Consider the following 16341-nt stretch of genomic DNA (forward strand, 5'->3'; position numbering starts at 1 on the left):
TGTACGCCTCTGCGTTGCTTCACAGCAGCAGCGGTTTCACTAAATTCAGAACTGATAACGAACTCTGTCTGCTCTCATATGCATTTAAATTAAGATGTAAATATTATACCATAATGCTGCAGTTTGGCGTGAGACTTTAGAAGCAGAAAGGATATTTTTCAACACGATGACACATTTTTATGGACAATAAATTGTCCCAGAAATTATTACGATAAACGATAATATTGTTGTTTTGAGACCATTTTCAACAAATAAAAAATATAAAATCTTGCCAGTTGTTTTTCGTCTAGTTTTCAGTGCAAATATCTTAGTTCCCTTAAACACACAAGTAATGTTTCAGTAAGATACACAAGCTTGTTTTAAGTAAATAAATCAATATTTATGTAAAAGTACTGGTCACAATGGCAGATAAATTCACTTATAACAAGACGTTTTTCCCATTTTATAAGTGAGATAATCTAGCACATTTTCACCAACATTAAGGATTTATTGACTTAAAACGAGCTCCAATATCCTGCTGAAATGTTTTTTCTAAGTCTTATTTCAAGTGTACTAAGATATTTGCACTGAAAACCAGACAAACGGACTCGGTAAGATGTTTTTGCAGTGAAATGCGATATGTTCTAAAGAACACTCCACACAATGGAAGCTATGTTAATTATCCAAAATAAAACAAAACAACAAATAAAACAGAATTAAGAACCACACCAAATTGTGCTATGAAGAGTCCGTAAACAGAATATTAGTCAGCAAACTCATTTTAGTTAATCATGCGATTAATTGCTTAATTGCTTGTTCTTTGCAACAGGCTTAGTCACGCATCGCATCATCGCACACAAACCTCAGCATAAGTTCAGCTTCTCCTTGTTTTTCAGAAGAAGCTGAAAACAGTTTGCACACAGAAAGCGCTGCGTGAATTGTCTCAGTGTTCTTGTATGAAGGAAACTAAAGTTGGGCAATGCTGTAATTCTGGCAGAAGTAACCCAAAGCTGCACTGCCTTAAATGGAAAACAGAGCTGGGAGACCTGTGCTTTACTACAGCCTGGTTCTGATTAAGACCAGACTGATCTGCTTGTTCTTGGTGCAGAGCCACAGCCAGTTCCTGTTCGGGGACAAGGCTGTTAACATCGTGGTGTGAGAGCGCCTACGTTGGTCCGTCAGCCTTTCAGACGTTTATATCAGCTCTCAGTTGTATCGGTTCCTGAGGGCTGATGACTACGCTAATCATAACCTCACAAAATACCAGGTCACTCATAATGTCGAGTTTATAAAACTCACAATGGGTATCCATCTGCAGAAATGCACCACTCCCAGTCAAAAAGAACCTTGTGTACGCGCTGCTCAATGTGCTAATGGTGGAGAAAGAAACTCACCGTTCCAGGAAATTATCCAGGATTATTCACCATCATCCATGGTAACTGACCCAGCATTCAAAGCAGGCTCTGTTATCAGGAAAACACTGCAGCATAGCAGAGGTTCTGAGCGGCGCATATACAAGGGTGGTTGACAACATACCGGAGCTTTACATTTATGCATTTTGTAACATTACATCGTATGAACTTTAGTGTATTTTTTGTATTGTAAAGTGAAAGAACAATTATAAATTGATTAATAATTCTTTACAAATAAAATCTAAAATCCAATCAGCCACATCTTTGCTACGCCTCGGTAAAATGTAGCAATGGATCCATGGTAACTGGAGGAGCAACGGAGATCAGGTAGGAGAATCTGTAAGCTTAAAGCTGCAGTATGTAATTTTTATAAAAAATTTGTTTTTTACATATTTGTTAAAACTGTTGTGACAGTTTGAAATAACCTGTGAAAAGATCAATCTCCACCTTTCCTCTGTGCTACTACTGCTGTCTGAGGAAATGAACCAATCAGAGCCAAGAGGCGGGTCTTAGCGCTGACAATCAATGCCGATCAATGTGCTAATGGTGGAGAAACAACCAGTTATAAATGGTCATGCTAACTAGCCTAGCATTCACAACAGGCTTTGTGAACTGCTGCGTAACAGATAGCAAAGAGAAGAAGAGGGTTGTGATTGACAGTGCTAAGACCCGCCTCTTGGCTCTGATTGGTTGTTTGGAGTTAGCACTTGGAGGAGGCGGAAAAGCTGATCTTTTTCACAGATTCTCATTCATACCATCATGTCACAAAATGGTGACAGACTCAACAAATATGTAAAAAAAAATTCTTTTTATGAAAGTTACATGCAGCTTTAGCCAAAACATACACCCCATGGTGGTGGCAGCATCATGCTGTGGGGAGGATTTCCTTCAGAAGGTAAGTGGATTCCTTACTGATGCTGCAGCTAAAAGGATCCCAAGCCGTATGAATCATTGGTTCACTCTGACATATCTACGACTACAGGAAGAACTTCATGTTTTCACAGCCTGAAATCCGTGATCTTCCTGGTGTTTGTTTATTTAACACCATAATCAGGTCAAATTCCCACTTTGTTCACCTCTTTTGAGCTTTACTCTAGCTGGACTGAGTGGTGAGTCACTGAGGTTAGTGTGCACCTCATTAAATTAAAACCCTGAAAAAGACAAATGTTTTGCTTCTTAAATCATGACCAGGGCTGTGTTGTAATTGTGAACATGTTTGCTTGGTGGCATTTAACCCAACAGCAACTTCACTGAAATGAAACGTCAGAGCTGAAATGTTTCCTCCATTGTGATTTATCCTTGTTTGGTTAATTTAACGATGGATATGTCATACTTGTGAGGGATTAGTAAGTAGATTTATCAGAATTAAACACTGTGCTAGCTCACCATAGCAAGATTAATGAAGGCCACTCATCTGTGAAGTTGGGTCAAACAGTCCTGTCCTGTTTTCAAAAGCATGGAGGAAATCAGCAACAACTGGACTAAAGCAGTCAGCAATTCCCTGACTGCTTTAAATTTAATGTAGTAACATTAAATTTAATGTCGGCACATTTTGTTATTAGACACCTTAATAGCAGGTTTGCTCTGTGGGACTTTAGGATTACATTTAGTAGAAGTTTTTTCTGCATCCATAAAACTAATAAACATTTTAATGACTGTATGTATATTTCCTCCTTTTCAGTTTGGTCTTTAAGGTTACTTATTGTTACCAGTAACCAGTAGATAACTATTAAAAATGTGCAATTTTGAGAAAAATCACATTTGTTTCTATAAAAAGGCTTTAAAAAAATAGAAACAGGTTTATAGAAGAGATGTTTCTCTGCTGCCATCTTGTGGAAAGGCGGCAGATTTTCTGTTAAGAAAGCAAGAAAAAATGTTTTGTGTTATTTTTAACATTGCACTTTTTAGTTACTTGCGTTTTGTGAGAAGTCGTTTAATTAACCTTTTTAATTTGCTAATTAACAAGGGAAGGCATGAGATTTAATTTAAATTCCATGGAAAAAGAAAAGAGACTTGTACATATATATGTATTCTTCCAAACTTAACACTTTATTCAATAACTCAGATATCTGACAAATTTGAATCTAGAGAAGTAAAAGTAAAAGTTTTGACAGAAAAATTGTTTTGATTCAAGACTATTTAAAAATTCAAAGTAGATATTTCAAGAAACTCATGGAGAACCAGTAATACAGACTAATAATTAATTATTGCATTACCATATTAATATTTTAAAAACAGGAAAGTGCCACGAAGTTTTAAATATACACAGTTGTTTCGTAAAAGATGTACTTCAGGATTCATACAGATTAAATTTACTGCAGAAGAACGTCAATAGGCTGTTTTACTGCTGCACGCCGCCCTCCTGTCCAGCAGGTGGCGGTAGTGCACAAAACCGTCATTTATTAAACAAAGAAGTGAATCGACATTAGAAGCATGGAGACTCGCTGCAACTGAGGGATTCTTGACCTTTCCAACTTCATACTTTAATCTGGTTTCAGTGAGTTCATTTTTGTTCATTTTAGTCATATCAAAGTCATGTTTTTTTCCTCCATTGACTCTTGAAGAGTGAACGTATCTGGGATGCTAAAACTAATATTAAGCCAAGACGGATTCTCTTTTAGGTTATTGTTGATTATGTGACAGATTTATGTAAGTCTGTACAGTAGGACGACCGTAAATATTTAATATTTACGGGGTTCCTTCACAAACTCAAAGTGTCTCTGAATCTGTTTTCACGCCCTTCATGTCTTATTTATTTTATACAATTTTCATTTGTTTTTCTTTCCGGGGTCAGGAAAGCTGATCAGAATGTCGGGGAGAAAGATTATGGTCCATGCCACATGGGCCATCGGTAAAGTAATCGGGACCAAGATGCAGAAAACTGCTAAAGTGAGAGTGACACGACTGGTGCTAGACCCCAACCTGCTGAAGGTGAATCTGCAGCTAATAGTCTGTGGATGATTCATGTGTGAGAAACAAGAACTTTAAATCTAAAACATGTTCATTAAATCAGCATACAAATAATGTTAGATCTTGAGTGTTGGATGTATAATTTGTCAATTACATGTGTTCTCTATTGCATTTCACTTCTGTTCGGAGGAAGTAAACTGAACATGAATCTGTATTGTAGTTATATTGGCCAGAAACGTATTTGTTTACATCTGGACTGATGAGGTTTTTCTTTGCAATCTTACCTGCCAATTTCAGTTTTGGTGGTTGATGGTTACTTCCTTTTAAGTTTTTAATTGCAAAGTAATGTTATTTCATTGAACTCCTTTGCAAAATTTCTCTAAACAGAATATGTGTGTATCTTTATGCATTTAAAGTTAACTAGTTGCAATTTTTGTGCTTCCTTTATAGTACTACAACAAGAGGAAGACCTACTTTGTCCATGATGCTTTGGAGCAGTGCACTGTGGGAGATATCGTCCTCATCAAGGCTCTGTCTGTGACAAGATCCAAACATGTCAAGCATGAACTTTCTGAGATTGTTTACAAAGTGGGCCGGGTGGTGGATCCGCTGACGGGGAAAAGTGTCGCAGGAACAGAGTTTGTGGAGCCTCTCTCTGACCTGGTTCTAGAAGAGAATATTTCTCTGTCGGATAAACTCAAAGAGCTGAACATCTCAGCTGCCTCTTCTGCAGCTGATTCTCCATCTGTACAAACTCCTACTTCATGATAGAAAACTGTTTTCTTACAAGCCACTCTGTAATGTTTTTGTTTCAAGAGTTAATATTAATAAAAATATAAGTATGTAAACATTATGGGTTCAACAGAAGCATAACTCTAATATTACTTTCAAGAATATAAATTGGATTATTTTGCAATGAAATGAAAATGGGAACACATTCATGCTTTGTGATGCCCTCTGGGTTTCTGGGAGAGATTGAAAATCTAAATTTTAGTACTTAAAAGCCTTAAATGTGCCAAGATTTTAAATAAAACAACAGTTGAACTAAAGGCAAAAATGCCTCTTTGGATTGAAAAGGTTGTAGATCTTTGATGTTTTCTAAAGCACTGGTTCTCAAAACTTCCAGTTTTCAACTTAAAATATCAGTAACTCTTTGTTGTACTGTGGCAACACAATTAGCATCAGGAGCAAATATATTGACCAATATGTGGTTTTTATCTATTGAAATCCCTCTTTAAAAAAAAAATCTTTTACACTATAAAATGAATGTGCTTTTTAATGTTTAGTTTTGGTATTAATAACTTCTCAAGAGGATCTCAAGACCTTTCACATTTTTGTAATGTCAATTTGTGCTGAAAACTTTAGTGTGGCTGATTCATATAAAATATGCACAATAATGTGAATGCATATATTATTGCACTGCAAAAACAAAATTCTATCAAGTATTTTTGTGTAGTTTCTCATGCAATTATCTTAGTAAGACTTAAAATAAGACAAAAATAATTTACAGGTAACTTTTGAGCAATAAATAGGACCTTGTTTTGAGTCAATTATTAATATTGATGAAAAAGTATATGTTTCATTTGCAGATAAATTTATAACAAGACATTTTTCCCCGGTAATAGTGAAATAATCTGCCAATTGAACTAGTTCTTTTTCCATCAATATTAGGGAATTATTTACTTAAAACAAGCTCATATTTCTTGCTAAAAAGTTACTTATAAGTCAGTGCACTTGAAATAAGACAAAATAAGATATTTGCTCTAGAATCTAGACAAAAATTACTTGGCAAGTTTTTGCAGTGTTTTTATACGTAAGATTTCCAGGTGAATGTTTTGGAAATTAAACAAAAATAAAAAATAAATCAAAGCATAAAAGTCGATAGAAAAGCGATATGAGATAAAACTTGCACTTTGTCATCCATGAACAGAATGATTGCGCTGTTTAGCAGCTGTAAACATGTGATTCCTGTGTTTGTGTTTGTAAATCTCGTTTATCATCCTCCACATTGTTCTCAAGCGTTACGTCGCCCAGTCAGCTGCCCAGTAAACAGCCCGGACTGCAGCCTCCGACTCTAACTGCCTTCAGGGAAATATGGCGAGCAGAGTCCTTCAAAGAGTGGCCACCGGCCTTCACTGGAGGAGAGCCGGACTTCAAGCGAACGTCCCGGCAGCCATCACCGCCAGGTCAGAGTTGGGCAGATGCTACCTGCTGATTCAGAGAGGTTTCTTCAAAAAGTTAGCTTGGTTTCAGGAAAAGTTTACACTAATGACAAACTCTGGGATGCTAGGTGGCTAAGCTAACGTAGGGACGTTGGTGCCAACGCAACGTAGCTAGCATTAGCCGCTTAGCTTTAGCGCTAAACTTGCTAACTTTCTGCTAATTATGACCCCGATGAAAAGTGAAAAGTTCGGAACATGGTGCCGTTTGTAATTACGTCTCCGAAGATGGAGCTGTATTTTCTAGTTGATAACACAAAAGAAAGTTAGAAGTGAGGCTGTCACTCCCAAAGTGATTTAACTTCAAGGTCAAAACAGTGAGAGTGCACAGCTTTACAATGCTTTCCTCTCTTTAAAAATTTATTTCTGGTTGATTTGTTCATGAATATTTACAATAATTTAAATGTTGATGGTCTTTGAAGAAATAACATTATCAAAGGATATCAGTACAAAGGTGGTTGTTGGTGGTATTTGTATTTAATTTAGGACTTAAAATCCACATACATTAGTTTTCTAATAAAACTCATTGCATTGACTAACAGTTGCTGCAGGAATAAAGTTGTACACTGTGAGCGGTTGGATTTAAAATATGCATACAAATTAGTATTTATTTTTTTTCACGTTGCCAGCTTGTCATGTCACTTTATTTAGTTTTAAATATTGACATGTCAGATCATGTTGAGCTGTAATCCTGAAGCCATAATCAGCTAATAAAACTTTGCATTCTTTTCCTTAAGATAATGGTTTTATCTGACATTTAAAATTAAACAAAAACTATTAAAGTTTGTGATTGTTACATGTTTAACGTTAAAAAACCTCCAAAGGATGTAAATACTTTTTAAGGCGTTGCATTTCATCAATTCTTAGCTTATAATAGTGAAACATGCACAGAATATAATCTGAACTCAATGAAAGATTGAAATACTCTTAATCTATATTATTAAAATTAGTTGGATGCTTAGGTTGAAGTATTAGAGGATAAAAACAGCAAGTCTATTTATGACTTTCAAGGGTCTGAGAGCTTTTTGGTTGTTAAGCTGATTTTTAATACTGTGCAGCAGAAAAATGCTTAATTTTATTTATTTATTTTTCTATGCAGGGGTTTCTCAGGACTTAAATCTCTTTTTGTGAGAAAAGTTGACCCCAGAAAAGATGCCCACTCTCATCTACTATCCAAGAAAGAAGACAACAATCTCTACAAAATACAATGTACATACTATGGCATTATTTCATGAAATGTAAAGTTTTCATGTTGTCATTTTCACTATTTGTCCACTTATCATTTTATTTATTTTTTCCCCCCTCAAAAGTTCATAACGTTAAACCAGAGTGCCTTGATGCTTACAATGAACTTTGGTAAGAAAAATTTAATCTCTCTCTGTTAATCTCAGGTTTAGTACATTCCTGCACATATCTGTGTTTTTGTCCCCAGTGAAGAAGTATTACCCTCCATCCATGCTGACCCTGAATACCCCTGTGAGCTGGTGGGCACCTGGAACACCTGGTACGGAGAGCAGGATCAGGCAGGTAAGAGGATGCAGCATCTCACACAGTTAATCAGCCCTCTACTTTCATTTACTCAGCTGTCTAGATTAATTGTTTTTCAATTAGAAAGCCCTGTGAAAGTAAAACAATAAAGGTAAAGTTGATTAGTAATTAATCTACACTAATTTCTTACAAAAATTAATGTTTAACTTTTAAGTTGTCTGGGTATTATTAAACATTTGAGGTCTTGAAAAGCTGAGTTAGCTGCATAATACATCAGCCTTGTTGAAATCATGTGACATTTTTGTAAATTTGAGTTTTGTACATCGATTGCTTTCATAACAAGCCGTTGATAAAACATTGAATTATGAGCCAGTGTTTACATTTCAGTTAATAGTTTGGTTATGATTATCAACAATTCAGCCAACAAGATAAAAAATGTACAGGAGACGTGAGGGATTGTCATCACAAATCTTCAGTTTGTTGCTTATGTGTAAAAATAACAAAAACAAGTATGTCTACTGGAGTAAAATGTTTTTTGAATAATGTTTTTTCTAGCACAAGAATCAGGCAAATTTAGCGTATCTTATGTTATTTAAAAACTAAATGCATTCTGAAGGTCTAAAAATATATATTTTTATTTTTATAGTTTTCAGGTGTTGAATCAAAGTGCCTCGCAATAGCATTCAAATCCCTTGAATATTTACATATTTTTGTCACATTACAACCACAAACTTTAAGTATTTTGGGAGGATTTTAAATGACAAACAAAGAAAAATGGAGTGAAATGTTGTGTTCACACTGAATGTGTTTCACACGTCAAAAACGCTTCAAGTTCGACGTGTTTTCACTTTGAATATTTTCAAATGGTAAAAGGTATAATTTACTCGACATTCCAACTTTCTCGCTGATCCTTTTCCAAACGAGGTCCTTTCTATTCCTGTCTCTGTAGTCGTAACTTGATTGATCGTAGATTATAGGACGAGAACAAACAGCGACAATTAGTTTATCCTCGATTATTTTAGTTTTTTCTGAGATTATGATGGAAAATATGCCACTACGTGCTGGTTGATGTTCCGCGATAGTTCAGATTTTCCAACTCCAGCTTTGGACACGTCGAACACTCAGGGGAAAAGGAGTGAAAATGTCGTTTGTAATGTGACAAACAGAATAAGTTGAAAATACTTTTGATAGTTGCGGAGTTTCTCTCCTCCGACACAAACCAGCAGAGTCACAGCTCATATTTTAGTCAACAAACGGGTATGTCTGTCCTGCTGTTTTCCTGGCTCTTGTCCATTTTGTCCTGTGATTATATTTTATTCCTCCTGAACTTTAGTCCGACTCTGTGATGTGAACAGAAGTGTAAAGGATGCAGAAGTTAAACATGAACCACATGTGAACATTAAAGTCCCTTAATGGGGAAAAATAAAGAGGAATAGCAACGACCTTTGGGTTTTTTATGCTTAGTATTTATCTGCATTGTGGTTGTTTTAAATCTGAAGCTGTTGATTTTACAGCTTTATTTTTAAGGATCTGTGTTAATGAGGTGCAACTAGAACTGACTGCAGTTTGGCCCGGAGGAAAACATTTTCCAGAGCTGCATTATTTCTGGCTCTTCTGCTCCTTCTATTCTAGTTCACCTTTGGAGATATCGGGGAGGATACCCAGCTCTCACCGAAGTCATGAACAAACTCAGGCAGAATAAGGTAACAGGGATTAGTTCAGCTCTCTGTACGCTGCTGACCTGAAGGCCATAAAAACAGCCACAGACCAGGTCTTAGTGTCTCTGTGGGTCTCCCACTGTTTCCTGTTTAGCTAAATAAAAAGGATATTTACAGAGTTAGAGAATCAGCCGTATGCTGAATGTTTGGTAAGTATAACATAAAGTCAGTTTCTGTGTTATTCATGTTGTTTTTGGTTACTCTCCAAAAATAGAAACAGGTATGAAAGTATGAAGACCTTTAATATAAGTACTAGGGGTGCACCAATAAAGTCGGCCATGATGTCCTTCATTTTGGGAGATTGGTGATCAGGTCTAAAAATGAACCACTGTCCTCTCCTGCTCTGCTGTGTTAAAGGTTTGACTTTACAGGTCACGTCGGCACATTTGTAATTAACAATAATCACCTCACTGTTGCCAACTTCACAACTTTCTTGCTATATTTAGTGACATTTCAGAACAAAAGAACCAGAATCGGCCAAAATCGGAATCAGCAGATCAGGCTTTTGAAAGATTGGTAATCGGCGATCGGCCAGAAAACTGCAATTGGTGCACCACTACTTATTACTGAAAATAAGTTTATTAAATTGAACCCAAGAGGAACTGAAAACGAGATGCTTTTCTTTTAATACAGCAAACATGGAAAATCTACTACAGCGTGTTAGATCCACTGTAGAAAAACAAAAATGTAGTACATTTCAATTTCTGCCAACAGTTCTGAAATTTTGAGAGTAATCAACATTTCAACCAAAGGTCAGCCAAAATCAGATTTGACCCACGAAGCTTTTTAAAGATCGGTAATCGACCAAAAAACTGCAATCAGTGCACCACCAATAGGAACATTTAGGAATATAATTTATTAGTGATTTTTGTTGAATTGTAATATAATTACGTTGCTGTTTTTTTTTTTGTTTACTTAAAACATTAGAATTTTTTTTTTCTGAACTGATTTTAAATAAATTATCCACACATTTTCTAAAATAGATTATTTATGATTTTAAATAATGAATGTAACCTGGGTCGGGCTGAAAATCTCCATCCACTTAAGCAGTCAGAAGTCAGTTTAGTGGACTTTGTTTTGATCATTTCAGATGCTCAGCTGGGGGTTTACTGAGTGACAGTTTTGTCTTTATTTTGGCTGTAGGGGTTTATGAACTACAGGGATGAGAGAGGAAAGATGCTGCTGTCTCGTAGGAATCAGCTGCTGCTGGAGTTCAGCTTCTGGAACGAACCTGTCCCTCGTCCAGGACCAAACATCTATGAACTCCGGTCATACCAGCTCAGAGTAAGAATCTGTCTTCACCTTCGTTCAGCTTTAAAGATTGATTTCAACCAGAGTGAATGTCTAAATAAATGCTGTCCATTTTCATGCTGTAATTCCAGCCAGGGACAATGATTGAGTGGGGAAATTATTGGTAAGAAAATCTTTGTTCATTTTTACTGCACAAATAATAAGTAACAGACACAACAGATCAGGAAAATTAGGAGAGACAAGTATTCATTTTAAATATTGTTTTAACTTGATCCTTTTTTTGAGTTATTTTGATTATTTGCTAAACATTTGATTAGGGATGCACAATATATCGGCACCAACATCGGTATCGGCCGACGGTAATTTTTAACATTGATATTGGTCCTATTAATAACCAAAGGTATTGAAATACCGATATTACCGATATCAACATATGATTGATATCGGTAAATATCAATTATATATCAGAAATATTAACATTGGATATTGATATCAGCCCAAATTTTCAAATCAGTGCATCTCTACATTAGATAGAATAAATATTTCCTTTTTTAATGAATGATTATAATTTAATCATTGAGGCATTTGTTTTTCAGTGAAAATCAAGGAAGAATACTGGAAATGACTTAATCCTCAAACTGCAAATATTTAGTTGACAGTACTGAGTTGCACGGCGCTGTGTTTACGTTTTTTGATGCTGTGCAGGGCTCGGGCGATTGAGATTCGCCAGCAGAACCAGGAGGCCGTGGGAGGCTTTTTCTCACAGATCGGAAGTCTTTACCAAGTTCATCACTTATGGGGTGAGAAGAGTTTCTTGCTATTATAAATATGGTTAAAATCTGTTTCTTTTCACCAAGAACCTGTGATTTCAAGGAATAAACACAATTGTGTTATATAATTGAGAACTTCAGTTTTAAACTTAATGAATGTTTTCTCAGAGTGAATAAATAGTTTTTGTTTTGTTTTTTATCGACTAGCTTACAAAGATCTTCAGAGCAGAGATGCAATTAGAAATGCAGCTTGGCACCGGGATGGTTGGGATGAAGTCGTTTATTACACAGGTAAGCTTGAATTGGTGTCCAAACATTATTCTAAGTATTGTTAATGTTGTGATTAAATTAAAAGTACATTATTTTCTGTAATTATATGTCTTTTAAGACAGATTGAACAAAGCCCGCAACCTTATAGATCAGTTTTTCAGACAGAGGACCACTTACCCCTTTTTAACAAACACTCACAGACCACCTAACTTAAAATTGCCACCGGAACAAAACATCGTAATAGACGGCATTTTTTGTAAAAGTAACTGGCCACAATAGAACCATGAACATGTCAACTCCGGGGCGTTTTGAGTTATTTACAGATTCTGAAAGTGTGGATTATAAAAAAATGATAGAAAACACGTGGAAATCAAAAAATTTACTTTACTAATAACATTTTAGGTCTGTTTGTAATAAAAGAAAAATTTGACTTGAGTTGGGTTGGCAAAAACAAACATTTTCTTTCAGCCAATAGATAGCCCAACATCGTTTTATTTTAGGTGTTAAGATGTAGTTAGCCACCGCCATATCGCATTCAGAACAGCCGGAGACTGAGATCTGTATGTCGGTGGCATGCTATGATGTATCGTAAAAATGTAAAAAAAATAAATAAATAAAAAAGTTCAGCTGCAACTCACCCTGATAAATTTTCCACCGCTGTTTTTAGGGGGTTTCTTTTTAGTGGCCGGTTTTAAGCCAAGTATCCATTATTACTTTATAAACACAATGCTTTGATTAGCTAACTGTAGCGTCGCACTTTGAGCTAACGTAACGGAAAATAAACGTTACGTTACTGCATGCAGTACCTCGCGGACCACTAGAAGGCGCCCACGGACCACAGTTTGAGAAAGACTGATACATCTGTATATTGTTGATCAAGAATGGATAGGTTATTGATTTATTAGCCAAATGAAATCTAAATCTTTTTTTCTCCTTACAGTCCCTCTTATTCAGCACATGGAGTCCAGAATAATGATTCCCATGAAGACTTCGCCCCTGAAGTAACCGTAGACTGAAGCCGTCAGCACTACATCCACTCAGACCCATGAAGTGCAACCAACCACCAGAATGTACACTGCCAGGAAATTCAACACAACCTAGTTATGATTTTCCTAGTTTTGTTTTGTTTTTCTGTTTCTTAAATTTCTCTACTTTTTCTTTTTTTGTTGTTGGTTTTAAGAATGTTGGGTCAAAACGATTATCTCCAGAACGTTACTAGATACTGTAATTATTGGGTTGTTAGAGTGTTACAGATCTGGAGTTTATCATGAAATACAAGATGAAAATTAAACGATAAAAGGATTGGTTAGCTTTAGGGACAACTCAAAATTATTAAGCCTTAAATTTTACATGTGGTAGTCATTTCATTAAGAGAAATAGGGTTCTTCAGATGATCCTCCCTTTTCTTAGCAAAAGTCTTATGTTTACAAAGCCTCTGACAGATTGTGAAAAGATTTGGGTCAGAATTATTAAAGTATTCATGATGCTAAAAATATATGAAGATTGTTCACAATGTCGCCAAAAACAACTTTTCTTTCCTCCTTTGCCGAACTGATCGCACTTCCAGGTTCTTCAGCATCGACACTCCTGGCTACATGAATGGTTATTTAAATGTTTTCTAGTTAAGCAGAGCCAATGACTTTTTGCAGAAGAAGCTACTGTACACTGACTGGTTTGGGTTTAAACCAATACAACAGATTAATATCATCAGGGTGACTGTGTGCTCTAACTGAGATTAATTTTTAAGCAATGCCACCATGTTGTTGGTTGGGGTTTATTAAATAAGCTGTGTCTGTAAACAACTTTGGTCTTTAAAATCACTGTGGAGCCTCAGAGTGGAAAATATAAAATGCAGTGATTTAAGAAGATTAGTTGTACATATTGAATTAAATTTCTGATAAATAGAAGACCTTTTTTGCTCTTGTTTATTTTTTAAACACAATAGTACATAAAATCTGACATAATACATATTTTTTAATGTTCTTGATGCTGATTGCTCCTAAAGGTCAGATGTGCCATTGTTTAACCAATCAGCAGGCTCCTTGGGTGTAACTTGAGGCGAGTTTAAAGGAGGTTGGAAATCTCAATATATAGTGAAATTGGAAATTAGGATTCAGTTAACTAAGCTAAACTTCCATTTACAATGCACACAATGAATTGAATTTTGATCAAATTAAATTAAATTTGATTAAAATAACCTTTCTTTCCACTATAATAAAATGTAAAAGCTACTTTTTTGTACAACAAAGAAGTAGCCTTTGTTGAGCTATAACATAAATATACAAAAAAAAAAGAAGCAAAAATAGTTTCAGGATTTTGGCATAAATATCAAAGTTGAAAGGGTATAAATAATTTCTCACGAATCGCTATAAATACTTTTCCATATGAGACTTGTCAACCGGAATTCGAACGTCCTATGCTGCCGTCGGAACGTGAAGGCAGCACAGCAACACGTGTTGGAGCTTTCTGGAAGCAGACCCTCCTTTCTGTAGCTATCCGAGCCCGAGCAGTGCTAACTCCCTGCCGGCGAGACTTTTTAACTTTACTCGCTCGCTGTACTGCCTCACCATGTCTGCCGTTAAAGCGCTGAACCCTAAAGCCGAGGTGGCCAGAGCGCAGGCCGCCCTGGCGGTTAACATCAGTGCCGCCCGGGGGCTTCAGGACGTGCTTAAGAGCAATCTGGGACCGAAGGGAACCATGAAAATGTGAGTGCCTCCGGGGCTCTTTGTGCGGTAGCTAACTAGCTAACATTTGTTAGCTACCGGTAAACTGCTTAGACATCAGTTTGTTTCCTCACGACTCTAATTAATAGGTCGACTGAAAGCCTCTACTGTCTTGTATAAAAAAGTAACAAGCCACATTTACGTTATTTTAACCAAGGCCTCATTTGTGTATCCGGGTAACGGGTTTCCTACTGCACGTTGTCATGCCCAGTCATTATCCGCGCTGACACCGCTAAGCTAATGTTAGCATCAACCGGTTAGCTCGCCAGGCTGAGGCTAGCAGCTTAAATCGGTTGTTATAAAGTTTACTGGTGTTCATACAAGCGTCATTAGATTACATTTAGCGCTTTGTTCTTTAATTACAAATTATTAAAAAAAAATCCACCATATCATTATGATTTCCGTTATTGACCCGACTGCACGTTTTTTTCTTTATAATTTATTTTAGACACGACTGCATAAAACAAAGCCTGTTTTTAAAAATAGTATCCAAACGCGGTGCGGGAGGTTGTAGTTGTTCACCTTCTGTCATATTAAATATTTGTTTTGCTACTTGCAGGCTGGTATCTGGTTCAGGAGACATAAAGCTGACCAAAGACGGAAATGTCCTGCTACACGAGATGGTATGGAAGTAAATGCTTTTTATTCTGCATGTCTAAACCTTCATCCACTTGGTGTTGATCAGTCAAGTTTATTTGTATTGCACATTTCAGCAATTCAAACTGCTTTACATCATAAAAATACAAAGTTAACAATTGAGAAAACCAGTAAACATTAAGTGTCATAATTACATTTTCATGTGTATTAATATGGCTACTCTTAGTATAAACTGTTTCCTACAACTAGGGGGCCACTCCCGTTCTGCTTCTGTGTCCTACTTGAATCGATGCAATACTTTAAACAATTCAAATTCAGTACCTGTAGTTTACAGGATCAAATTAATGTTGTAAAACTACTAATTAAAATGCAACGGTATAAAGTTTCACATCTTTTTAAAAACAAATTTCATGAAGTTATTGACTTTTAGCTCTCATTAGGGATGATCAAGCTATGCTGCAGCTGTCGTTTTGGGTTAACTTCTGAATACAAGTCCTATTTCTAAATGAATATGAAGCACTTTGAGAAAAACCTGAAGGTTAATTGCATAAATAATGCGCACAGCGAACACCCAGGGATGCTACCATGGCTCTCCCTGGTCTCCTGTGTCTGTGCTACAGTAACTCTGATTTGTACCTCTGCATCAGGAGAGTCTCCTTCTCTCCTGCATGTATTCAGCGAATCAGAATAATCTTTACCTCTATAACTATTTCTAATTGAAAAGTCCAATTTGCAATTGTGCTATTCTATAATTTGGTGTTTGGCGTTTGTCAGCTGGAGTTAAGATAATTATTAGGATTGAAAAATGTTTTGTTTGTTTGTTTCAAGCAAATTCAACACCCAACAGCGTCACTAATTGCCAAAGTAGCCACGGCGCAGGATGACATCACAGGAGACGGCACCACCTCCAACGTCCTCATCATCGGTGAGCTGCTGAAGCAGGCTGACCTCTACGTCTCAGAGGTAAGAGTTCGATGGACGAGGAGACGATGTCCAAGTTCAAG

At 36.3% G+C, this 16341-nt stretch overlaps 3 protein-coding genes across 6 annotated transcripts in view; all 3 read left to right on the forward strand.

Moving 5' to 3' along the window:
* The window catches only part of mrps17 (mitochondrial ribosomal protein S17), a 28474-nt gene extending 22773 nt beyond the window's left edge, over positions 1 to 5701 (forward strand). The window contains exons 1-3 of one of the 4 annotated variants that reach the window (XM_015036670.1): positions 3781 to 3888; positions 4186 to 4322; positions 4752 to 5701. In XM_015036670.1, coding sequence (XP_014892156.1) covers positions 4200 to 4322; positions 4752 to 5069 — 441 coding nt within the window. In that variant the 5' untranslated portion in view covers positions 3781 to 3888; positions 4186 to 4199 and the 3' untranslated portion in view covers positions 5070 to 5701. Of the gene's footprint in view, positions 1 to 3780; positions 3889 to 3972; positions 4065 to 4179; positions 4323 to 4751 lie in introns of those variants that run through there. The other 3 variants (XM_015036673.1, XM_015036672.1, XM_015036669.1) reach the window with 3 other exon arrangements.
* A 543-nt stretch (positions 5702 to 6244) lies between these two features.
* On the forward strand, positions 6245 to 13926 carry LOC106950042 (nipsnap homolog 2). The gene is made up of 10 exons (XM_015036668.1): positions 6245 to 6487; positions 7620 to 7729; positions 7831 to 7876; positions 7953 to 8047; positions 9641 to 9711; positions 10870 to 11010; positions 11109 to 11140; positions 11683 to 11777; positions 11955 to 12038; positions 12958 to 13926. Exons 1-10 carry the CDS (start codon positions 6396 to 6398, stop codon positions 13020 to 13022), a joined length of 831 nt encoding a protein of 276 aa, XP_014892154.1. The 5' UTR covers positions 6245 to 6395; the 3' UTR covers positions 13023 to 13926.
* Positions 13927 to 14440: 514 nt separating this feature from the next.
* Positions 14441 to 16341, forward strand: part of cct6a (chaperonin containing TCP1, subunit 6A (zeta 1)) — an 11319-nt gene continuing 9418 nt past the window's right edge. The window contains exons 1-3 of the mRNA XM_015036667.1: positions 14441 to 14722; positions 15300 to 15363; positions 16166 to 16300. Of these exons, the coding sequence (XP_014892153.1) occupies positions 14586 to 14722; positions 15300 to 15363; positions 16166 to 16300 (336 nt within the window). The 5' untranslated portion in view covers positions 14441 to 14585. The remainder of the gene's footprint in view (positions 14723 to 15299; positions 15364 to 16165; positions 16301 to 16341) is intronic.

This window comes from Poecilia latipinna, unplaced genomic scaffold, assembly GCF_001443285.1.
Source record: "Poecilia latipinna isolate Pla-1442-1.1 unplaced genomic scaffold, P_latipinna-1.0 Scaffold375, whole genome shotgun sequence".
NCBI classification, from domain to species: Eukaryota; Metazoa; Chordata; class Actinopteri; order Cyprinodontiformes; family Poeciliidae; genus Poecilia; species Poecilia latipinna.

Coding starts and splice junctions, on each gene's coding strand:
- LOC106950042 (XM_015036668.1), top strand. CDS start 6,396: ATGGCGAGCAGAGTCCTTCAAAGAGTGGCCACCGGCCTTCACTGGAGG. Junction 6,488..7,619: donor CCGGCAGCCATCACCGCCAG/GTCAGAGTTGGG, acceptor TTTTCTATGCAG/GGGTTTCTCAGGACTTAAAT. Junction 8,048..9,640: donor CGGAGAGCAGGATCAGGCAG/GTAAGAGGATGC, acceptor CTTCTATTCTAG/TTCACCTTTGGAGATATCGG.